The sequence below is a fragment of the Entelurus aequoreus genome, linkage group LG13 (assembly GCF_033978785.1).
Source record: "Entelurus aequoreus isolate RoL-2023_Sb linkage group LG13, RoL_Eaeq_v1.1, whole genome shotgun sequence".
In the NCBI taxonomy this organism is placed as follows: domain Eukaryota; kingdom Metazoa; phylum Chordata; class Actinopteri; order Syngnathiformes; family Syngnathidae; genus Entelurus; species Entelurus aequoreus.
Window position 1 is genome coordinate 43,361,998 of NC_084743.1, and position 26,492 is coordinate 43,388,489.

General features: G+C 38.7%; 1 protein-coding gene across 1 annotated transcript in view; it reads left to right on the plus strand.

Moving 5' to 3' along the window:
• Positions 1–26,492, plus strand: part of LOC133663427 (sortilin-related receptor-like) — a 168,681-nt gene that overhangs the window by 35,105 nt on the left and 107,084 nt on the right. Inside the window, exons 2-3 of the mRNA XM_062067889.1 lie at positions 1,667–1,783; positions 24,149–24,283. Of these exons, the coding sequence (XP_061923873.1) occupies positions 1,667–1,783; positions 24,149–24,283 (252 nt within the window). The remainder of the gene's footprint in view (positions 1–1,666; positions 1,784–24,148; positions 24,284–26,492) is intronic.

Consider the following 26,492-nt stretch of genomic DNA (forward strand, 5'->3'; position numbering starts at 1 on the left):
TATGTTTTGTGTTTCCTACGCTTTAATGATAGTGGTTCAGTCTTTAGTCTTTAATGGCTAAGCTTTTATTGTTTAAAATGTTGATTTGTACTGTAGCCCTTTAAGATTTATTTAAATAAAAAATGTGTTGCAAATAAAATCTATTATTATTGATACTACTCTGTTCAGCGGTCCTTGAATGCATAAAAAAATACACCTCCGTCTTGTATTCCTCTTAGTATAGAAGAATCAATCTGTTCTAAGAGGGTACAGCTTGTAGGTTCAATGTGCACAATTGAATATCTTATTTCCTCAGATAGCAATGTGTTTATATACGTTTAGATTGGGTATGTTGTCTCTTAATAGGGAAAGACGTTAATGTCTGTTGTTTACATGCTAACGAGCTGGCGCCCCTCAATCCGTGAGCTTACGAAAGTGCAGTCAACATTCACAATTTGTCGATAATTTTAAAAGGGTCACTCTGACCGCTGGGCAGTTTTACTGCGATTATCATTTATTGTTACATTTCTAACATGTGCTAACTAACAAAAAAGACAATAAAAATTACTACTTCTACTTCTGTGCTGCTCATTAGGCTGCTACAAAAATAAAAATAAAAACTTTTATCCATTTTAAAGGAAGGATAGACAATGTGCCAAAAAATTCGGTAAAGAAAGAGTCTTTTTTTTACGTAAACAAGGGACAGTCAAATAGCAGCAAAACAATACACACCACCAAGGCTATCTAGTAGGGGTTCTAACGATTCGTTGTAACAATTCAAATCATAATTTAATGTTGCTGATAAAATTCAGGGACGGTTTTAGTTTATTTTGAATAATACGATTCAAAACGATTCAGGTGACGCTTCCTATATTCCCGTTATTTCTTATAAGTGAATTAGGTATAAATAAATTATGGAACAAGTCAACAACAATTAATAGCCAATGCATTCGCTTCTTATTTTAATAACAACAAACGCCACAATATTAAGCCACAACAAAACAATATAAAGACTTAACGGAAGTGACAGCGGACAAGTTTTGGTGACGGACTGACTTCCTGAGGTGCAAAGTTAAAAATGGTGTAATGAAGAAATTTTGAAAAGTAAGTGAAGTGTGACCACTTTTTCGGTTATAAATAACGTTTTTTTTTAACTTTTTCAATAATACTAATATATACTATGTTCATTATACGGTTTTCAACCTTCCGGCAATAATTTGTATGTCAATATGTCGTCGAACAAAATTTGTTATCAGCCCAGTCCTAATTGTAGGTTTGCATCACAGATCAAAAATCAGCACACAATCAGTTGATGTTCACCACATTTGTTGTGTTGCCGTCACTTTCCAACAATTCGTCATACTCTTGCTCATTCCGTCTGAAGCTAAAATATTCCCTCATGTGGGTGTTTACCTTTGCAATCATTGTTTTTCCTCCTAAGTTTTGTTACTTTTCGTTGCTTCGAACTAGCGAGTAGCAACTAACAAAGCTCTGTTCGTGCATGCTGCGTGTCAGCCAGCGGCCTCGTCTCCGCCCACCGAAACAAAGATGTGGACAGCTGACATGAGGGTTCACTGCGTTCATTTATTTCTGCTATTGACAAAAATACTTTTAACATAGAATTATTTTTATTGCAAGACACATTACTAATGCTCTCATTCTGTTTTCCCCACTATTTGTTTGACAGGCCAGCCTGAATGACTCTCATAACCAGATGGTTGTCCACTGGGCTGGAGAAAAGAGCAATGTCATTGTGGCATTGGCCCGAGACAGCGCAGGAGCCCCAGGACCCAGAACCAGCTCGGTAAGATATAAATATTTATGGGTAAATCTTGGGAATCTAACACTCGGGATGTTTACCAATACCAATTCAGATAACTTTCCTGCTTCTCAAGACCGATAACTGATTACTTATTTATATCTTTTATTTTCTAAATTAAGATTTAACTATAGTTTGTGCACACCTGGAAGTAAGAAAGACTCCCTTTTGACTAATTTGCCATTTACCTGTATTTGGTTATCCATTTCCATGATGAAATCTCAGATTTCTTTTAGCACTCGAGTCGTCTCTGGCAAACTGTTTGCACTTTTTAAATGCAGCAGCAATAGAAACAAGCCTTTCTTTGCGGCTGGTTTTGGGGCAGCTTCTATAGCAGCAGGTGTCTTTGTAGGCTTTCAAAACACTGGCGTAGTGAGACTGGCATTGCAGGTTTGATGTGTTGAAGCTCTGTTTTTTTCCTCCTTATGGAATGTTAGCAGAACATTTGGTGCAATTAGCATGAAAAAACACTTCCTATGAAACAGTGAAGTAGTCCCACACGATTGACGGCACGTTTGTTTACAATGAGGTCAGGAGAAGTTTACGACAGGCTGTTTACAGCCCAAGCGGGAAGAAAAGGAGTGCTTGAATTAACTCACCGTAGCCCACCTACGACACAGTACGGATAATCTCGCCTTATTCGAGTGTTTTCAAGCAATTTTTTAATGTTATCAAATTTATCGGTATGCTATTAAAATTCCTCACGTCAGCCAGATAATTATCAATCTGATATTTATCATGCACCCTTTATTGAATCAAAAATACTGAAATTCCACGACATAGCGAATTTGCAAACAGCTAAAATTATACACAAAGCAAACTATAACCAGCTACTCAAGAATATACAACAATTCTTCTCAAAAAAAGAGGAGAAATATAATCTTAGAGAAAAATTTAATTTTAAACCTTTGTATGCACGTAAAACACTTAAGACATTCAGTATATCAATATGTGGAATTAAATTATGGAATGGATTAAGCAAAGAAATCAAACAATGTACTAATATGATCCACTCCAAGAAACTCTTCAAACTTAAAGTGTTTACAAAGTACAAAGAAGAAGAACCATGATAAGCATTCTGAATTTATTTCATGCATCTATTCATTTTCATGATAATTTGACTCATCTCACCATATGAAATGTAACTTACTTCACCGACTATTATTTATTTATTTTTATTGTGATTACTTATGGAGTATATTGTACATAAATTGACAACAGGAAGTGAACAAAAGTTTTAGCAACTGTTATGTAAAAGAAAAGGGGTAGGATTAAATAAGCTCTGCTTCTTCCTACTCCTTTTCGAACATGTTGAATAGAGTAACTGGAAATTGTGATTTATCATGTTGTATGCTTGCATGTTCGAAATAAACTCAACTCAATTCAACTCAACTCAACCCTTCGAATTTTTCACATTTGAAGCGAAGTGGTACCAAATCCTGGTACCTGGTAATCAACTGTACCAATTTTTGGTACTTTTGTATTTGTTTTTGTTAATTAATGGTAATTTTTTAATAATAAAATCCATCCATCCATCCATTTTCTACCGCTTGTCCCTTTCGGGGTAATTTTTCAAAATTTTACATTTACCATTGACCTCATAATGGTAATGTTTTTTTTCACTTCTGAGTAGGGATGCACAAAATTATTTTTCAAAATTACGCTAATGCTGATGCCGATAACTTCCTGCATTTCAAGACTGATACGAACAAACTATTTATATTGGAACCTCGATTTATGAACCCCTCTTTTTGCTAACTTTTTGATTTATGAACTATTAGATTGAGCCAAATATGCCTGTGTATGCGAACCATGTCTCTGTTTATGAACGCCTCATTAATTTTGAGTCCCGCTGGCAGCCTTTTTGTGCTTACTCGTATTGAAGAGATTTACACAGCGGGCTTTATACCACAACAAGTTTTTAATTGTAATGATACCGGACTTTTCTGGAAAACTATGCCAAAGCGGACTTATATCACAGCGGATAAGACTAGGGCTGGACATCCATACATCCATTTTCTACCGCTTGTCTCTCTTGGGGTGGCGGGAAGTGCTGGAGCCTATCCCAGCTGCACTCGAGCGGAAGTTGCCACCTCATTGCAGGGTTACTGGACAATTAATGAAATTTTAAATAAAATTTTGACTATGGCTTCTCATGATTATGAAAACAGAATAATCAACAAAAATGATTAAAGGGCCTAGCAACGTGCATGCAAAATTCCGGAGCTTGTGTTTGTGAAACAGATGATTAGCGAATGAGTGGGGAAAAAAAAGCAAGTCTACTAGAAGTTTGGAACGTCACCAAGGTTACAGCGCTAGTATGCCTAATCAATAATCACTAAACTCAATAAAAAAAAGTAAGGTATATTTGATATCCGCATTGACGTAATCGCGGACAAAGTCAAATAATTGGCCAATAAAATGGAATCCGCTGTTAAACGCAGAATATCAGTGAAATTTATATAAATGTAAGTGAAATGTCATTGTGAGAAGAAGAAACATTTGTTTGGGAAAATAATGTGTCCAATACCATTCATTCATCCCCGACACACAGCGACTAAACTACAAAGCTAAAGCTAGCAAGAACAATCAATAGACCCACAGCACATCTCATCTGCTTGTGTTTTTGTGAACAACATCATCGATGCAATATCAATTTACAAACAGTGGTCGCAATTTGAGAGGAGCTCCCTCTGTTTTTTTTTTAACAGTCTCAGGTAAGTCTCATCTTTACTCGTCAAGCTGAGAACAACATCACAGCACGCTTCCACCCTTCACAATAAGAGCGCGGTCTGCCACATCCGGTCTGACTGCGCTAATAAAATAAAAGTTTCAAAGAAGTACCTTGCACAAGCATAATGTACTTAAAGGCCTACTGAAATGAAATTATTTAAACGGGGATAGCAGATCTATTCTATGTGTCATACTTGATCATTTCGCGATATTGCCATATTTTTGCTGAAAGGATTTAGTATAGAACAACAACGATAAAGATCGCAACTTTTGGTATCTGATAAAAAAAGGCTTGCCCCTACCGGAAGTAGCGTGACGTAGTCAATTGAACATATACGCAAAGTTCCCTATTGTTTACAATGATGGCCGCATGAAGTGAGAGAGATTCGGACCGAGAAAGCGACAATTTCCCCATTAATTTGAGCGAGGATGAAAGATTTGTGGATGAGTAAAGTGCAAGTGAAGGACTAGTGGGGAGTTGAAGCTATTCAGATAGGGAAGATGCTGTGAGAGCCGGGGGTGACCTGATATTCAGCTGGGAATGACTACAACAGTAAATAACACAAGACATATATATACTCTATTAGCCACAACACAACCAGGCTTATATTTAATATGCCACAAATTAATCCTGCATAAAAACACCTACGTGTTTGTTGTGCTAGCTCCTAGCTCCTCTGCTAGCTCCTAGCTCCATAGAACACGCCAATACAATTCAAACACCTGATCAACACACACAATCACTCAGCCCAAAAGACCGTTCACCTAACCCAAGGTTCATAAAGCTTATATATTTTTAAAAAGTTACGTACGTGACGCGCACATACGGTCAAGCTATCAAATGTTTAGAAGCCAAAGCTGCATACTCACAGTACCTGGTATTCAGCTGGGAATGACTAAAACAGTAAATAAACACAAGACATATATTTACTCTATTAGCCACAACACAACCAGGCTTATATTTAATATGGCACAAATTAATCCTGCATAAAAACACCTACGTCTTTGTTATGCTAACTCCTAGCTCCTATGCTAGCTCCTAGCTCCATAGAACACGCCAATACAATTCAAAAACCTGATCAACACACACAATCACTCAGCCCAAAAGACCGTTCACCTAACCCAAGGTTCATAAAGCTTATATATTTTAAAAAAGTTACGTACATACGCAAAAAAAAGTTGCGCACATACGGTCAAGCGATCAAATGTTTAGAAGCCAAAGCTGCATACTCACGGTAGCACGTCTGCGTCTTTGTCATCCAAATCAAAGTAATCCTGGTAAGAGTCTGTGTTGTCCCAGTTCTCTACAGGCGTCTGTGTATCGAAGTCAAAAGTCCTCCTGGTTAGAGTCTCTGTTATCCGAGTTCTTCCATCTTGACTGCATCTTTCGGGAATGTAAACAAAGAAGCGCCGGCTGTGTACTGTTGCTGCTGACTTTGTTCGCAAAATACGTCCGTTTCGCACCGACAACTTTCTTCTTTGCTTGCTCAGCTTCTTTCTCCATAATGCAATGAACATAATTGCAACAGATTCACCAACACAGATGTCCAGAATACTGTGGAATTATGAAATGAAAACAGAGCTTTTTTGTATTGTATTCAATGGGGAAGGCATACCTCTGTTCCCCGGGCTACGTCACGCGCATACGTCATCCTCAGAGGCGTTTCGAACCGGAAGTTTAGCGGCAAATTTAAAATGTCACTTTATAAGTTAACCCGGCCGTATTGGCATGTGTTGCAATGTTAAGATTTCATCATTGATATATAAACTATCAGACTGCGTGGTCGGTAGTAGTGGGTTTCAGTAGGCCTTTAAAGCACTTATTGATACATTTATACAATTATAATGGTTTGACCTAAATTACTGTAAAAATTGTCCAAAGATGTATTGTACCAATAAATTAGAGGATTTTTTTCTTTTAATTAACAAACATTTTATAAAATGTTATTTTACACCTTAAAGGCCTACTGAAATGAATTTTTTTTATTTAAACGGGAAGAGCAGATCCATTCTATGTGTCATACTTGATCATTTCGCGATATTGCCATATTTTTGCTGAAAGGATTTAGTAGAGAAAATCGACGATAAAGTTCGCAACTTTTGCTCGCTGATAAAAAAAGCCTTGCCTGTACCGGAAGTAGCGTGACTTCACAAGCGGTAGTGCTGCTCACAGTTCCCGTTGTTTACAATGGAGTGAGAGAGATTCGGACCGAGAACGTGATGATTACACCATTAATTTGAGCGAGGATGAAAGATTCATAGATGAGGAACGTTACAGTGAATGACTTGAAAGGCAGTGATGGATGTATCTTTTTTCGCTCTGACCGTAACTTAGGTACAAGCTGGCTCATTGGATTCCACACTCTCTCCTTTTTCTATTGTGGATCACAGATTTGTATTTTAAACCATTTTAGATACTATATCCTCTTGAAAATGAGAGTCGAGAACGCGAAATGGACATTCACAGTGACTGAACATGTAAATACACGATTAATAATTCAGCTTTGCGAAGCTAAAAAAATAGAAGCTAACCTAGCTACGTAGCCAACTTGATAGCAGCAGTCTCAAATGCAGATAGAAACTAAATAAAAAAAAAACCTGACTGGATGGATAGACAGAAGACCAATAATACTATTAAACCATGAACATGTGAATACACGATTAATAATATTCCGCTTGGCGAAGCTAAAAAAACAGAAGCTAACCTAGCTGCGTAGCCAACGCGATAGCATCAGTCTCAAATACAGATAGAAACTAAATAAAAAAAACCCTGACTGGATGGATAGACAGAAGATCAATAATACTATTAAACCATGAACATGTAAATACAAGATTAATAATATTCCGCTTGGCGAAGCTAAAAAAACAGAAGCTAACCTAGCTGCGTAGCTAATGCGATAGCGCCAGTCTCAAATGCAGATAGAAACTAAATTTAAAAAAAACCTGACTGGATGGATAGACAGAAGAGCAATAATACTATTAAACCATGAACATGTAAATAGACGATTAATAATATTCCGCTTGGCGAAGCTAAAAAAACAGAAGCTAACCTAGCTGCGTAGCCAACGCGATAGCATCAGTCTCAAATGCAGATAGAAACTAAATAAAAAAAACCCTGACTGGATGGATAGACAGAAGAACAATAATACTATTAAACCATGAACATGTAAATACACGATTAATAATATTTCGCGATATTGCCATATTTTTGCTGAAAGGATTTAGTAGAGAACATTGACGATAAAGTTCGCAACTTTTGGTCGCTGATAAAAAAAGCCTTGCCTGTACCGGAAGTAGCGTGACGTCGCAGATTGAAGGGCTCCTCACATTTCCCCATTGTTTACACCAGCAGCGAGAGCGATTCGGACCGAGAAAGCGACGATTACCCCATTAATTTGAGCGAGGATGAAAGATTTGTGGATGAGTAACGTGAGAGTGAAGGACTAGAGTGCAGTGCAGGACGTATCTTTTTTCGCTCTGACCGTAACTTAGGTACAAGGGCTCATTGGATTCCACACTTTCTCCTTTTTCTATTGTGGATCACGGATTTGTATTTTAAACCACCTCGGCTACTATATCCTCTTGAAAATGAGAGTCGAGAACGCGAAATGGACATTCACAGTGACTTTTATCTCCATGACAATACATCGGCGAAGCACTTTAGCTACGGAGCTAACGTGATAGCATCGTGCGTAAATGCAGATAGGAACAAAAGAAATAAGCCCCTGACTGGAAGGATAGACAGAAGATCAACAATGCTACCAAACTCTGGACCTGTAACCACACGGTTAATGCTGTACCGCCTGGCGAAGCCTAGCAATGCTGTTGCTAACGACGCCATTGAAGCTAACTTAGCTAGGGGACCTCGACAGAGCTATGCTAAAAACATTAGCTATCCACCTATGCCAGCCCTCATCTGCTCATCAACACCCGTGCTCACCTGCGTTCCAGCGATCGAGGGCGTGACGAAGGACTTCACCCGATCATCGATGCGGTTGGCGGCTAGCGTCGGATAGCGCGTCTGCTATCCAACTCAAAGTCCTCCTGGTTGTGTTGCTGCAGCCAGCCGCTAATACACCGATCCCACATACAGCTTTCTTCTTTGCAATCTCCATTGTTCATTAAACAAATTGCAAAAGATTCACCAACACAGATGTCCAGAACACTGTGGAATTTTGCGATGAAAACAGAGCTGTTTGTATTGGGATACAATGTGTCCCAATACTTCCGCTTCAACCATTGACGTCACGCGCAAACTAAGGCTGAAACGACGCGTCGACGTAGTCGACGTCATCGGTTACGTAAATACGTCGACGCCGTTTTTGTGCGTCGACGCGTCGCATATTTACGTCACACTACCGTCATGGCGGAGCGCAAAGCAGACTGTGCGAGCGAGGGGAAAAACGCACGCCAAAAGTCGTCAAAAGTGTGGGAGTATTTCAATACACAGCCTAATAATGTTGTTGTATGCACACTGTGTCGAGCGTAAAGGGCATATCATAGCAGCACAACGGCTATGAACGAACATTTGAAAAGAAAACCATCAACCATCAACTAGTCAATCGTCCGCGTTAGCATACGTTGTCATCATTACACAAATACATGAATGTGTCATTTGTATCTGCTAGGGGTGTAACGGTATGTGTTTTGTATTGAACCGTTTCGGTACGGGGCTTTCGGTTCGGTACGGGGGTGTACCGAACGAATTTCTAAGCTAAAGCTAACTTTATCTGCTAAAGTCTTAACAAGTTGCTTTGCTTGTCTGCCTCGGTCTCAGCACGCAGCATTGTCCCACCCATACAACCATCTGATTGGTAGACACGCAGCATTGTCCCACCCACACAACCATCTGATTGGTACACACGAAGCATTATCAGCCAATCAGCAGTGCGTATTCATAGCGCATGTAGTCAGCGCTTCAGCGTCGAGCAGATAGGTGTTTAGCAGGTGAGCATCAGGCAGCGGACTCTCCCCAAATGATAATAAACACCTCCCAGTCAACTACTAGTAACATCACTATGAGCCCGTTGACCTTCTAGAAACTTAAACTGCAGCTCAGCTCGCTCGCAGTCCTGGTTTGAGGTGAAGGCTAATTACCTCTCAGTTCCAGCCACATCGACCCCTTCTGAGCGCCTATTTTCAGCTGCTGGGAATATTGTAAACAAGAAAAGAAGCAAAGCAAGTAGACATGCTAACCTTTCTTCATTACAACTGTTAGTCACTCACTGGAATGAGTAGAATTGGTTATTGTGTACTGTGTTGGACTGGATGTTTATTTTGCACATTTTAAAAGCAATACTTAATGTTTACAGTGCTCCAGAATATTTAGATTGGCACTTTTTTGTATTGGATGTTTATCTTTATTTTTGCACATTTTAGCAAATAAGCAATACTTTCACTTTTGTTGAAATGTTTACACTGTTGTTACAGAATATTTCGTTTTGCACTTTTTTGTATTGGACGTTTATCTTTATTTTTGCACATTTTAAAGCAAAATAAGCAATACTTTTACTTTTGAAATGCTTATACTATTGCAGAATATTAAGATTTGCACTGGATGTTGACTTTTATATTTGCACATTAAAAAGCAAATAAGCTACTTTTAATTTTGTTAAATGTTAAAAGTTTTAAATGTTTACATTGTTACAGAATATTTTGTCATGTTGTTGTCAATGTTGACTGAGTGGCCATACTTTTTTTTTTTGTAAATAAAAACCATGCCTTTTGAAAAAACTGGCCTACTTTTATTTTTTCATCTTCATTTTAAATAATAATAAATAAAAAAAATCGGTAAAAGGAAAAATAATCTATAGATGAATCGAAAAAATAATCTATAGATTAACCGATTAATCGAAAAAATAATCTATAGATTAATCGATAGAAAAATAATCGTTAGCTGCAGCCTTAGCGCAAACGTCATCATACCTAGACATTTTCAACCGGAAGTTTCCCGGGAAATTTAAAATTGCACTTTATAAGTTAACCCGGTCGTATTGGCATGTGTTGCAATGTTAAGATTTCTTCATTGATATATAAACTATCAGACTGCGTGGTCGGTAGTAGTGGGTTTCAGTAGGCGTTTAAGCTGTGTGTATTTGATTTCAGTTTGCTTTTGACATCTTATTTAGAATTGTAGTTGAAACTTTTACAACCTTGTGTTGCGCTCATGATAGCGTAACCAAACTAGATTTCATTTAATGATCTTATTTTGAATATTTATTCCCTTTTTTTACATTTAGTATATTTAAATATTCATTTATAAACATTGAATACATTTCAAATATCAATAAAATGCAATTGCCTTCATCTTATAGGGTAATGTTTAGTTACACTAAGTCATGAGCGTAACACTAAGCTTCATCACTTTCACTTGTAATATCTCTAAATCTGGTGGTGTTTTATGATTTTTTTCTTTTTGGAACATGTATTATACATATAATACAATAAAGTCCCATTTAAAATTATGTTTCTAGCAATACTTTAATTTTGCCTTTGAAAGTAATACTCCAATGTCCATTAGTGGAGCTGTACACTTAGGGTTTTATTATTGACTTTTTCTCATTGTGGTTCTTGCTGTTTTTCCCAATTTTGTTTGGTATTTTTTTTGTGTTTGTAATTTGCCTAGGGCCATTGACAAAGGAGTCACGGACCACAGATGGCCCCTGTGGCGCCCTTTGAGCACCCCTGCTGTAGAAGCTAACTGTATAGTCTGTACTATATTTGTTCATCCTATGGTCATATATCAGGTCAGCGCCGGAAATAGTAAAATCCGCAGTTCATCTGGCGGGTTTTTTCTGTGTGAAAAAAATAGTGAATAAACGGGGAAGTCCTTCTTTTGATGCCGCCTTGTTTTATCATAAATTACTGCCTTTACACAAGTCAATGTTTACTTTTGTATATAAATCAGCACAAAACTCGTACTTTGGAGCAATATTCACGGACTAGACATTTTGGCTGGTTAGCTTCCTGATGCAGTCGAGCGATGATGATGACATTGGGCTCCGTGACAGACGGACGGGCCTCGGCCCGACAGCGGTGCGTTCTGACGGGCCGCTTGCCTCTACGGAACCTTACAGTTTGTGGAAGACATAGCAGAACTTCCAGCAGAGCATTGCATTGCTTGAAAGATTGATTGCTGCCCAGAAAGTGTGGGCGTCTTTCTCATGATGTGTCCCCAAAATGCCATTCGTATTATGCAGGAAGAGTTGTTTGATGTTGGATGCTAGAAAATCTCCGATCAGCCTTGATGCATTACTGCAACTCGATGATTTTTGTGCAAGTCATGCCATGCACGTTTGCGAAACGAGCTGGTCAAGTGCGCCGCTGTGCTTGCTCGGTGTCGAGAGCGGCTCGATGTGAGGCTGAAGAGAGAGAGGTCAAGCGTGCGGGCGTGTTCAGGGGTTAAAATGCGTGCCTGTTTGCGGGTCTTTTGGTCACTTCCTGGGTGGAGGTGTCACTGATGTCATATAAATACATCATTTTGTTTCTAATATTTTTGCAATCGACCGGCTAAAGATCGACTGGTTAGTTGTGATCGGTGAGTTGGCGACTTCTGCCTTAAGCACACACTCTATGGTGGTAAAATAAGTGTAATAGATAAAAAACTGAATTAAAAACAATTCAAAAGGAAAATATTAATGTTATTGTTTTATATTGCCATTGTTATTTAAATGTTGTGTTATTGCTATTATTATTATTATAGTTGTTGTGGTTTATTCATACTAATTTATATCCAGGTTTTTTAAAAACTATATTTAAAGTGGCGTTTTGGTAATCGTGTAATTAATCGTGATTACAATATCAATTTTGCCATAATCATCCAGCCCTAGATAAGACACTACCTCTCGTTCCGCGGAGTTAAGGATTTTTTTGTGATTTCTGATCATCAAAGGGGCATATATGTGTACACATCTGACAGAGCAGCGCATACAGGACAGTTTAGCTTGTTGTTGTTTTGGCTAGTTAATAAAGAGATAGTTGATCCTTCACCCTCTGGATATGTTTGTTTGATATACAGTACTGTATAACACTTTATATTGTATTCAAAGTGTACAAACCTTCACTAAAATATGGAATTTTGTCAAGGCTGCAATCCATATTTACATGATTTCTTATGGAGAAATTTGCTTCAAGTAGCTCCAAGTGGTCTACTTGCCAACAAAAGCCAGTATCTTCAACGATAGTGAAGCATTGGTCGTTCAGCGCCATTATGTTAATGATAAAATCACATATAGCCTTAACCCTCAGGTCGTCTGTAGCAAACTTTTAGTACGTTTTAAATACAGCAGCTGCACAAGTTTGAGAATAAGCCTTAATGCGATTTTTCTTTCCAAAATCCTGATTGAAATTCGATTTGCAATTTTTATATTTTATACATAAAACTGCGAAAATAACGAGTGAAGGAAAACATGTTACTTTTAAACTGTCAATCAACATATTCTTGTCCCAAGGTGCCACACATTACAAAAATATTTAATAATTTACTTAAACAAATATTTGGCTTTATGCAGACAGATTCAGAGCTTTTGTCAACAACATGCTTTTAAACTGAAGAAGTAATTGATTAAAAAAAAATTGTGTTTATAATGTAATGTAATAATAATTCATAATAATAATGATAATGCAAGTAATCATTTAAAAATATATAAAGTTTTATTTATCATTACTGTATAATTGTTGATCATTGAACTGTAATTGGAAGGTAAATAACTAATTTCTGTAATTCACAAATTTAAAAAAGACTGTGGATGACTGAGAAGAGGGCTCACTGCTTTCAGTTTGAAAGCGACAGATAAAACAAACGCAAGTCTCAACAATTATGATTGGCGAACATGTCTGTCACTCAAATTTTTTTGTTTGTTTGTTTGTTTTTTGTTTTGCTTAGTTGTTGTTTTTTTTTTGTTGTTGGTTTTTTTTTTTTTTTTTTTTTTTTTTTTTTTTTTTTTTTTTTTTTTTTTTTTTTTTTGTTTGTTTGTTTTTTGTTTGCTCCATGCTTTTTTAACCTGTAAAGCACTTTGGTGCAACCTAAACAGTTGTTGAAAATGTGCTATATAGATAAAGTTGACTTGACTTGACTTGACAAATGCCAGCAGAGAGAAAAAAAAACCTTAGCCTTTTATATTTAGCGCACTAATTAAAACCTCAATGTCAATTCGATGTCGATTAATCGTGCAGCCTTAGCAAATATAATGCAAAAATTCTTCCCCTGAGTCCCACATGATTGATGCCTTGTTTGTTTACAATGTGAGCTCTGGGGAGGTTTACAATCTCCTACGAGGTAGAAGTGCTGCATCTGTACCCCCCAAACCACCTATAGCACAGTATGGGTAATCTCGCCTTGTTGGAGTGTTTTTCTTTTTAGCGTTTATCAGAGATATTAATGTTATTGGATTTATCGGTGTGATATCACATTTTCTAATTAGCAGTCCAATAATTATACCCCTACTTCTGAGTGTCATTTGCAAGTTTCCATGTATTTCAGTTTGCACTAAGCCGGATAAGGTTATCCAGGGTAAATCACACCTAACCTTATCCATGTCCACACACAACAATGCCACCGTTTAAGACCCCCGCCACCCTCCGTCCGCCGGCGCAACACGACCTAATACGCATGCGCGGCGAATGCGCACGTCATAGCCATCTCCAGTGTTGCTCTGTGTGTAAGTTCTTGAATTTAACTTATCTGAACAATATCCAGTGTTGTGGTATTTCAATTAACTGGAATCCAGTGAACACCTGAGACATCATAAATTAATAAAATCTTTATTAGACATGTAAACAATGTGATAAAGAACATTTAACATTAATCAATCTAGGGATCTAGATATCTGGTCAGGACACTCCTCACTCTTTTGCCTTCACCTTCATCATCCATTCGTTTTTGGTGACTTTATATACTCTGGACCGAGACGTTGAGTCGGCGACATAAATGGCGGACAATAACTGATACAGTCTGCTTTGTCAGTCCGAATGCATTCGCCGTTTTCCTCGACGGCCAGGTAATACAAAGCACACGCTATCTTTTTTATCACATCCACGGGAGCTCGCATTCTCGTTGACTCTCTTTTGACAGATGGACAAAGTTTTTCGCTATGTTGCATCGCAGCTGACCCGGACGGACATTGGAAAGTTCTCTTGCCGTTTGAGAAGTGTTGTATCCCAAATAGCTGCAATCGCTTTCTCTTCAGGTATTCATGTGTGATTTCCAAAAAGTCTGTACATGTTGAAGGTGAAACACGGCATGTCTGGATGACTCGCCTTCATATTCCCAGTGGTTAGCTCCAAGCTACAAAACCGCTTTATTATGAAGCTGGCTGTGGTGTGTTCTTTCTGACGTCACTTCCTGTGTGGGGGAGGTCTTTCTGGCGTCACTTCCTCTCCGAACTCACTTTGTAAACGATCAATGAGTCCATACAAAGCTAAGTGTCGGAGATTCAAGAATTACACGGCTGACTTACCCGTGTACAAATTTGTCCGAGGAGCGGGACCTTAAACGCTGGTTTAGTGAGCCTGAAACGGGGCTTAGGCTAAATAATTATTTGGTTAAGGGGTTAAACGACTTAGTGTAGAAATGGCCTTAGGTGTGGCGGTTGCTGTCGTCAGGTAGTAGTCTTTGCCATTGGGTGGAATGTACCAATCTTGTCTTTTGTTGAGCCCTTCAAAGTATTTATGCTGTGGGTATTGTACTCATAACTTTTTGATTGTAACGTGCATCTTTCTTGTATTTTTAATTTGCCAAAATTAGAAGTGTTGAAATCACGATGTAAAACCGCTAATGTTCGTTACTGACGGAATTCGCTTGTTACCTAATATTACCAAATGTGTTAGCCATCCCTAACTAACACAGTCAACATGTTTTATACTCTGTTCTCTGGTAGGAATCTTGCACTTCAATTCCCTTCCCTCTTTTGTTAGTTGACCATGAGTATAATTGCAGCATGTGGTTTCGAGCATAATCGGCATGTGTTCAAACTCGAATGTCAGGTTTATGCTGATGTTGTGATTATTATGACACACTTTAAGCCCTTCATTTGCAGCGCTCACAAGTGCACACTCAAAAGGTGGTACTCTCAAGTAGTGCTTTTTTGTGTTGTTGTGTTGTCCATTTCCCAGTTGTCTCGCTGTTGACTTCACTAGCTTTGAAAAATTAATTGACACCTTCAAAGTTGCTTTTAGGGTGCTTTCAATAACTGCTTTCTCATAACAAAATCATTACTTTCTTAGATTAAATATAAAATCCACAGTGTAAATCAGAGAGGTCCCTGATCATTGTTCAGTATCAGCTAAGGTATATTTAAGATGGTAGTCTCTGAAGCTAGCAACCCAGGGGCTTTGCCGGCTTCATTTTCAAATTGAGTTTCTAAAGCCTAGATTATGTGTTGTTGTGTTGAAGCCCCCTCAAACATACCTGCATAGCTTGACTCTGTCATGCGGACCGTAAAGGCGGTCATTGGTTGATTTTTTTTCTCTTTACGTATTTTTTTGCTTGTATACCACTTGTTCAGAGGGCATACTGCCCATCTTTGCACATGCTTTCTACTTCGATATCGGATCAACATTTGCAATTTAAAATACTTGACTCATTGATGGGAATGTTACTAACAATCCCATCTCTTTTTAAATTACCATTGTTCATACGGTGGAAGGAATCTAATGAGCAAAATAGTCGACAGACAAACAGATACAAATACAGTTGTGGTTTTCTCATTTAGTTAACATCACATGACAAAGAGTTATACAACATAACTAGAGGTGTCCAAAGTGCAGCCCAGGGACGATTTGTAGCCCACAGTTTTTTTCCCCCGCTAATGGCACATTGTAGAAATAAAATCAAACAAAAAAAGCAAAACGGCACAATGTAATGTGAAATACTTAAATGCTGATCCTTTTAACTTATAACACATATGGCTGCAGCTATCATTAGTTAGTTTAGTAATCGTGTAGTCTATGATTAGTTTGTTCGATTGATCGAGTAATCGGATAAAACACACTTTATAGCCTTAATGCTTATTTTAGGAAAAATTGTTTAAATAAACCAAATGTTTTCTGCTTGCCATAGCCTTCATTTTTCTAATAAATCCACATCATCAACTTAGAAAATGCACTTTTAACATGTCTGCATTAATAAAGAAAAAAAGAAGCACCTTTGCGCTATTCGCCGCCATACTGACCACGGCACCCACACACCGAGGTCTATAAGAGCAGAAACTATATCCGGGTATTTAAAGCTTCAGGCACTAAATGAGGTCCGGATTTGATTATTTGTATTAGTTAGTCTCATTAAACGAATAATCAAAACAACAGAATATAAATCAAAGTTATTTTGTTATCGAATTAATCAATTCATTTGAATAATAACAATGTTTTAAATGTAATTTTTTTTAGTCTTAAACAAAAATCTAATAAATAACAATATCAAAATGCCTCCTGCCCTGTACTTTTAATTTGTCAATGCTCTTTGGCCACAGCAATTTGCACATAGGTGGAGGGAAAAGCTTTAAGGGAAACTACACTTTTTATTTTTGCCTATCATTCACAATCCCTGGGCGGTGTGGCTCGATTGGTAGAGCGGCCGTGCCCACAACACGGGGGTTCCAGTTTCTATTCCCGCTTCGGCTATCCTTGTCACTGCCAGAGTGTGTTAAAGCAAGACACTTTACCCACATTTCTACAGTGCCACTCACACTGGTTTAAATGTAACCTAAAGATGTAGATAATGGGATTCACGATGTAGTGAAGTGAATTATATTTATATAGCGCTTTTCTCTTGTCACTCAAAGCGCTTTTACATAGTGAAACCCAATATCTAAGTTACATTTAAACCTGTGTGGGTGGCACTGGGAGCAGGTGGGTAAAGTGTCTTGCCCAAGGACACAACGGCAGTGACTAGGATGTCGGAAGCGGGGATCGAACCTGGAACTCTCAAGTTGCTGGCACGGCCACTCTACCAACCGAGCTATATCGCCCCAATGTAAAGGTCCCCGTATCAGCTGATATTTGACACAGGTATGTCCTCATTAGAGATGTCCGATAATATCGGCAGGCCGATATTATCGGCCGATAAATGCTTTAAAATGTAATATCGGAAATTATCGGTATCAGGTTTTTTATTATCGGTATCGTTTTTTTAATTTTTTTTTTATTAAATCAACATAAAAAACAAAAGATACACTTACAATTAGTACACCAACCCAAAAAACCTCCCTCCCCCATCTACACTCATTCACACTCATTCACACAAAAGGGTTGTTTCTTTCTGTTATTAATATTCTGGTTCCTACATTATATATCAATATATATCAATACAGTCTGCAAGGGGTACAGTCGATAAGCACACATGATTGTGCGTGCTGCTGGTCCACTAATAGTACTAACCTTTAACAGTTAATTTTACTCATTTTCATTAATTACTAGTTTCTATGTAACTGTTTTTATATTGGTTTACTTTCTTTTTTCTTCAAGAGAATATTTTTAATTTATTTATCTTATTTTATTTTATTAATTTGAAAAAAAAGGACCTTATCTTCACCATACCTGGTTGTCCAAATTAGGAATAATAATGTGTTAATTCCACGACTGTATATATCGGTATCGGTTGATATCGGCATCGGTTGGTATCAGTATCGGTAATTAAGAGTTGGACAATATCGGAATATCGGATATCGGCAAAAAGCCATTATTGGACATCCCTAGTCCTCATCCATTTGTGTCAACAAGATAAAATTAACTGAAAACCTCTGGAAGTGGACATTATGTTCGTCACCGCCCATTAGGACCTTTCAAAGTGTAAAATACGATCCGCCTTGAAAACACAGTATTTTATTTTGAAAGTAAACCGGATACTGCTGCTCAGTGGCCTTGTGGTTAGAGTGTCTGCCCTGAGATCGGTAGGTCGTGAGTTCAAACCCTAGCCGAGTCATACCAAAGACTATGAAAATGGGACCCATTACTTACCTGCTTGTCACTCAGCATCAAGGGTTGGAATTGGGGGTTAAATAACCAAAATTATTCCCGAGCACGGCTACCGCTGCTGCTCACTGCTCCCCTCACCTCCCAGGGTGTGGAACAATGGGATGGGTCAAATGCAGAGGGTAATTTCACCACACCTAGTGTGTGTGTGACTATCAGTGGTACTTTAACTTTTAACTTTACTTTATTTTGTGTTTTTCCAACACTGGCATATTTTACCAAAAATAAACGGATTTGTTGTGGCGTCCGGAAAAAATAGAAGGTCTTTGTATAATTAGTGCTGGAATGCGGAACGGAAACAATATGTCAGTGTCGTTCCGTGGGCGGTTGAAATTGACACATTGACTTGAATAAAAACGGAAAAGGTCCGCTGGCGCACATGTGCCATTCTGCGACCATTCCACATTCGGTGGAAATCCGGGGTAAGCATCATGCAGTAGTATTGCTAAGTGCTGAACAAGATATAAAAACTACAAATATAATAAAACAAACACTTACTACTTGTGTAGTAAGTGTTTGTACTACTACTGTACAATGTAGGGTTGTCCCTATACCACAATTTTGGTACCGGTACCGAAGAACAATTTTAGAAGGTTTAAATAAAAATTAAAAGGCATTAAACACATTGGGCTTTTCTTCCATCCATCCATCCATTTTCTACCGCTTATTCCCTTCGGGGTCGCGGGGGGCGCTGGAGCCTGTTCCCTCCGGGTACTCCGGCTTCCTCCCACCTCCAAAGACATGCACCTGGGGATAGGTTGATTGGCAACACTAAAATGGCCCTAGTGTGTGAATGTGAGTGTGAATGTTGTCTGTCTATCTGTGTTGGCCCTGCGATGAGGTACCCGGGATTGAACTCACGACTACTTTTCTTATTGCATTTAAAGAACAATTTACAAGTGTATACTGTATATTACATATAGCCTTTCCAGAATCTAGGATTAGGTTAGAATAAAATGGAAAGCTTTATTGACATTGTATTAAATGCTTCATCCTTTATGGTTGCCATTCTTGGTCTGGCTTTAAGAGAAATACAATCATTAGTAAATACTAAAAACAATACTATGGCTAAATGTACAGAGATAGGACATGTAGCAAGTAAAACACACATTGTCAAAGTTAAACCACTAATTGTAGGAATTTGTTACAAAATGCAGTAATTTCACTTGCATTAGTTTATGCTATGTGGCAGTTTTGACTCTGCTAATATTTGGCTTCAAGCCAACTAGCTGTGCACGTCCTTGTAACTGTATGTGCAATACAGGGGAGCGAGTTAACTTTATTACCTGTCGATCTGACTGTTTGTTATTTAATTGTTTAGTTAAGTTTGAAGCAAAGATAGTAATACTTAAATCATGCCACCTTTGGCGAGGCATGTGTTAAAGCAGCGCTGCAGTGCGGCGCTTACCTGTTTAAAGCATCATCTTTATGGATAGTTTTGAAGCCCAAATACCTCCATATTGCGCTTCACGCAACCTCTTTATTAACCAGTAGAATTGCCGTTTTTTCCCATTCTTCCTCTCCAAGCCGATTGTTCTTGTATGCGCTCTCAGCTCTGTGTGCGCGTGCTGACACACTCAACATCATGCGCCTCGGCTCTGTACGTCACCGCCGCACGGCAGCATGTGGATGGAAAAAAAAGTACAGGTATTTTTCAAAGACAGTATAGTATAATATTTAATTCATTAGTACCGCAGTACTTTATTAGTACCGGTATACCGTACTACCCTAGTACAATGTCTGCTCTCACTTTGATGCCGACTGATAGGAAGTTCAGATCTTTTCCTTTAGATAAATAATTAAAGGGCAACTGCACTTTTTTGGAACTTTGCCTATCATTCACAATCATTATGAGAGATAAGAACACACATGTCTTTTTTTTTAAGGAATTTGAAGATGATTAAAAGACGCTTGCAAGATGTGACAAATGGGAGACACAATTGTAGCCTTTAAAGGCCTACTGAAACGGGGATAGCAGGTCCATTCTATGTGTCATACTTGATCATTTCACGATATTGCCATATTTTTTCTGAAAGGATTTAGTAGAGAACATCGACGATAAAGTTCGCAACTTTTGGTCGCTGATAAAAAAGCCTTGCCTGTACCAGAAGTAGTGTGACGTCACAGGTTGTGGAGCTCCTCACATCCCCACATTGTTTACAATCATGGCCAGCAGCAGCGAGAGCTATTCGGACCGAGAAAGCGACGATTACCCCATTAATTTGAGCGAGGATGAAAGATTTGTGGATGAGGAAAGTGAGAGTGAAGGATTAGAGGGCAGTGGAAGCGATTCAGATAGGGAAGATGCTGTGAGAGGCGGGTGGGACCTGATATTCAGCTGGGGATGACTAAAACAGTAAATAAACACAAGACATATATATACTCTATTAGCCACAACACAACCAGGCTTATATTTAATATGCCACAAATTAATCCGCATAACAAACACCTCCCCCCTCCCGTCCATATAACCCACCAATACAAATCAAACACCCGCACAACAAACACAATCCCACAGCCCAAAGTACCGTTCACTTCCGCAAAGTTCATACAGCACATATATTTCCCCAAAGTTACGTATGTGACATGCACATAGCGGCACGCACGTACGGGCAAGCGATCAAATGTTTGGAAGCCAAAGCTGTACTCACGGTAGCGCGTCTGCTATCCAACTCAAAGTCCTCCTGGTTGTGTTGTTGTAGCCAGCCGCTAATACACCGATCCCCCCTACAGCTTTCTTCTTTGCTGTCTTCATTGTTCATTAAACAAATTGCAAATGATTCACCAACACAGATGTCAAGAATACTGTGGAATTTTGCGATGAAAACAGACGACTTAATAGCTGGCCACAATGGTGTCCCAATATGTCCGCACAATCCGTGACGTCACACGCAAACGTCATCATACCGAGACGTTTTCAGCAGAATATTTCGTGGGAAATTTAAAATTGCACTTTACTAATCTAACCCGGCCGTATTGGCATGTGTTGCAATGTTAAGATTTCATCATTGATATATAAACTATCAGACTGCGTGGTCGATAGTAGTGGGTTTCAGTAGGCCTTTAAAGCTCTCTAAAAAAACTCAAAGTCCCTCCATCAACGTTTGATATACACTGTGCAAATAAATATATCATGTAGTAACAGACACCTTCATAACAATATGTAATATGTTTTATAGACACTCTGAAAATATATATATAACGTAGTAACAGACACATTTATAACAATATGTAATATGTTCAATAGTACTAGATTTACTATTTATGTTCTTATAGCAATGCACAAATGTGTGTTCCTACTTCCAGAAACAAACGCGAGTGTGTTCTAATCATAGCAGACTTGGTAACAGACATCATAGACGACTATTTTTGGAAAAATTAGGATTCACAACCTTACCTTTTTTAACCTTAATATACAGAGGATAAACTACTGCCTTTAGAAGTGAGCATGAAGGGAGGGTACGTGGGAGCAAACGGGAACCGAGAGAGTGAGGTCGGCGTGTCTTGATGCTGTAAATGTGGAACTTGGAACCAAGTTATGCTGACATAAATGAAGTGATTACCCAAACTAAACCGGAAAAAATGTCCACGGCCAGCTTGACCAAACGCAGAACTCTCCATCGAGTGAGTGACTATAATATTGATCATGATACATGCAGCACACCATGCTATTGTTAGTACAACTACATACACTGTCGAGCTCACTCTGTACGAACAAAACATGAAATGTGGGCTAATACTTTCCAGACACTGTAATGTGATTGTTCATGTTTTTCAGTCAGTACAGATTGGTGTCCTATCACATTGTATTGTGCATTACAAACTCTAAAGCCATTCTGCTGTTCACTCAGTAGCTAACTTACCTCTTTCCCTAGCTAACTTACGGCTAACACCATAGCATGCCGTCGCAAGACGATGTGTTACTATGGTAGAAAAATAGTTATTCAGTGTTCGCTCTTACAATAACAATATCGCTGCAGCTTGGTTATTATACAGGTTACGGAACATAAATGAAGTATTGTTGGCAGTTTATGGATGCATTTGAATTAGAGCTGCAACTAACAAATAATTTGATAATCGATTAACCTGTCGATTATTACTATGAATAATCGATTAGTAATCGGATAAAAGAGACAAACTACATTTCTATCCTTTCCAGTATTTTATTGAAAAAAACAGCATACTGGCACAATACTTATTTTGATTGTTTCTCAGCTGTTTGTAAATGTTGCAGTTTATAAATAATGGTTTATTTAAAAAAAAAAAAAAAAAAGTAACCTCTGCGCATGCGCACAGCATAAATCCAACGAATCGATGACTAAATTAATCGGCAACAATTTGTATAATCGATTTTAATCGATTTAATCGATTAGTTGTTGCAACCCTAATTTGAATGTGATTTAGAGGCAGAATGAATTGCTCCCATTAGCTACATTGCTCGGTACCTAGAAAGAGCCAAATATTACACATTAGAATGCAAAAAAACAAACTTTCTGTTCTTGTCTTACATAAGGATTGTGAACGAGAGGCACAATTCCAAAAAAAAGTGCAGTTCCCCTTTAATAATAATTCTTGCGAACAATTTTTAAAAAGTTGTTGCAAACGAGCGTCTTTTCGTGTCTTTCTCGCCATCTCCGGGTCTAAATTGGATGTCAAAGTTGACCACGTCTTGGTTTATGGCTACAGCCTTCTACTACCCAGGTGAGAGGCATGATTTACAATCCAGAATTAACTTTTATCAACTCAGAGGCGAAGCAGCAGCTGGACACCGGTAATATAGCTGCCTAAGTTAGTTAGCTCTCTGTGATCAATGCGCCGCTAAAAATAGAATAGTCTGCTTTAGCGCTTATAATAACAATATCGCTACTACTTGATTGATATTTAGGTCACAAGATGTAAAGGGAGTATGGTTAACGATTTTTGGAAAGTTATTTAGCATGCTTTGTGGACAAAGTAGAGGAGCTCCAATTGACTCCATTGATAGCTGACTTGGGGCAGCACGTTGGCACAGGGTTTAGTGCGTTTGCATCGCAATACGAAGGTCTTGGGTTCGATCACTACTGTGCCCGGGGTCTTTCTGTGTGGAGTTTGCATGTTTGCATGACTGTATGGGTTCCCTCCGGATAGACTGATTGGCAATGCTAAATTGGCCCTAGTGTGGGAATGTGAGTGTCTGTCTATCTGTGTTGGCCCTGCAATGAGGTGGCAACTTGTCCAGGTTGTAACCCGCCTTCCGCCGGAGTGCAGTTGGGATAGGCTCCAGCACCCCCAGTGACCCCGAAAGGGACAAACGATAGAAAATGAATGGATGGATAGCTGACTTGCTGACGTTTATTTACGATTTACAATGCATAAAAAAATAAAAATATATGTGTGTTTGTCTTACATAGGGATTGGCAAAGTTCCATAAAAAGGCAGTTCCCCTTTAAGAAAACATTTTAGATGTTTCTATAAAACCGAAATGCTTGTCCAGCTGTGAATCTTGATTGTTGAAAGTATTTTCTGTGTACATTATATATTAGTAGTCATAGTGTTGGGAGGACAAAGGGGCAGCGCATATTGGCATTGGGGAGTCAATGGCCCTTGAATTGTCATTCATTTGTGCCAATCATTGTGCTAATCATATGCTTTTGTCCATTTTGCATCCAGGTTTACATGTCCTACAACTATGGGTTCACCTTCACACTTGTCTCAGGGAAATTCCAGCTGTCTGAGGCCAAGGCAAAGGATGGTAGCGCTCAGAGCATCTCTCAATTTTACCACAGCCCCGCAGACAACAAGAGGGTAAGAGCGTATAATCTTGTTGGCAGAATGTTCACAAACCTCACTCTACAGAAGAGGACAATTTGTCATTGACACAGCTATGCACACAGTAGTGAAAACAGATTTTTTTTTGTAGGTTTTAAGCTCTTAGCTGTAAAGTGGCTATTTGTACTTTAAAGGCCTACTGAAATGATTTTTTTTAATTTAAACTGGGATAGCAGATCTATTCTATGTGTCATACTTGATCATTTCGCGATATTGCCATATTTTTGCTGAAAGGATTTAGTATAAAACAACGACGATAAAGATCGCAACTTTTGGTATCTGATAAAAAAAAGGCTTGCCCCTACCGGAAGTAGCGTGACGTAGTCAATTGAACATATCCACAAAGTTCCCTATTGTTTACAATGATGGTCGCCAGAAGTGAGAGAGATTCGGACAGAGAAAGCGACGATTCCCCCATTAATTTGAGCGAGGACGAAAGATTTGTGGATGAGGAAAATGCAAGTGAAGGACTAGTGGGGAGTGGAAGCGATTCAGATAGGGAAGATGCTGTGAGAGCCGGGGGTGACCTGATATTCAGCTGGGAATGACTACAACAGTGAATAAACACAAGACATATATATACTCTATTAGCCACAACACAACCAGGCTTATATTTAATATGCCACAAATAAATCCTGCATAAAAACACCTAGGTGTTTGTTATGCTAGCTCCTAGCTATTAGCTCGAGCTAGTTATAGCTCGAGCGGGTAATATGGACAGGATCCCGTATATATAACCCGCCAATACAATTCAAACACCTGCACAACACACACACTCACTCAGCCCAAAGGACCGTTCACCTAACCCAAGGTTCATAAAGCTTATATATTTAACCAAAGTTACGTACGTGACACGCACGTACGGGCAAGCGATCAAATGTTTGGAAGTGCGCGGGTGGGACCGGATATTCAGCTGGGAATGACTACAACAGTAAATAAACACAAGACATATATATATATATATACTCTATTAGCCACAACACAACCAGGCTTATATTTAATATGCCACAAATTAATCCCGCATAACAAACACCTAGGTGTTTGTTATGCTAGCTCCTAGCTCCTAGCTCGAGCTAGTTATAGCAAGCGATCAAATGTTTGGAAGCACAGCTACGTACTCATGGTATCGCGTCTGTGTATCCAAATCAAAGTCCTCCTGGTTAGAGTCTCTGTTGTCCGAGTTCTTCGATCTTGACTGCATCTTTCGGGAATGTAAACAAACACCGGCTGTGTTGTGTTGCTGACTTCCCTCGCAAAATATCCGCTTCGCACCGACAACTTTCTTCTTTGCTTGCTCAGCTTCTTTCTCCATAATGCAATGAATGTCCAGAATACTGTGGAATAATGAGATGAAAACAGAGCTATTTCGTATTGGCTTCAATGGGGAAGCCATACCTCTGTTAAACTGGCTACGTCACGCGCATACGTCATCATACCGAAACGTTTTCAAGCGGAAGTGTGGCGGGAAATTTAAAATTGCACTTTATAAGTTAACCCGGCCGTATTGACATGTGTTGCAATGTTAAGATTTCATCATTGATATATAAACTATCAGACTGCGTGGTCGGTAGTAGTGGGTTTCAGTAGGCCTTTAATTGTGGACACTGGACAGACACTGATTGGTTAGAGAAGAGTACAAACAAAGGTTTGAGGTGGAGTTCAAGAATTTAAAGTAGTCCTTCTTAATGATTCCATCGACTTTGTAATGTGTATCAGTACCACAAATCAGCCCCAGAGCATGATGCAACCACCACCATGCTTACAGTTATTAGTTGTGAAAGCCTCATCTTCAGTACGTTTACATGCACACACACAATGAATTATTGCTTGAATTTACTTGAAACCAGCTTTTTAAAACGCATGTAAATGCCTTCATAAACTGTGTTCCACTTTTTAAAGTCGATCCGCAATCCAAGTCACTGCCGTTGTGTCCTTGGGCAAGACACCCAGTGACATTCATAATAGTGTATGAAAGTGAATGAATGTTGGGTGGTGGTCGGAGAGGCCATAGGTGCAAATTGGCAGCCACGTTTCCGTCAGTCAACCCCAGTGCAGCTGTGACTACAAATTTAGCAATCAAGTCAAGTCAAACTTAATTTATACAGCACATTAAAACAACCTAAGTTGACCAAACTGCTGCGCAGAGCACATAAGACAATAAAAAAGCAATACTGAATGAAGTGAA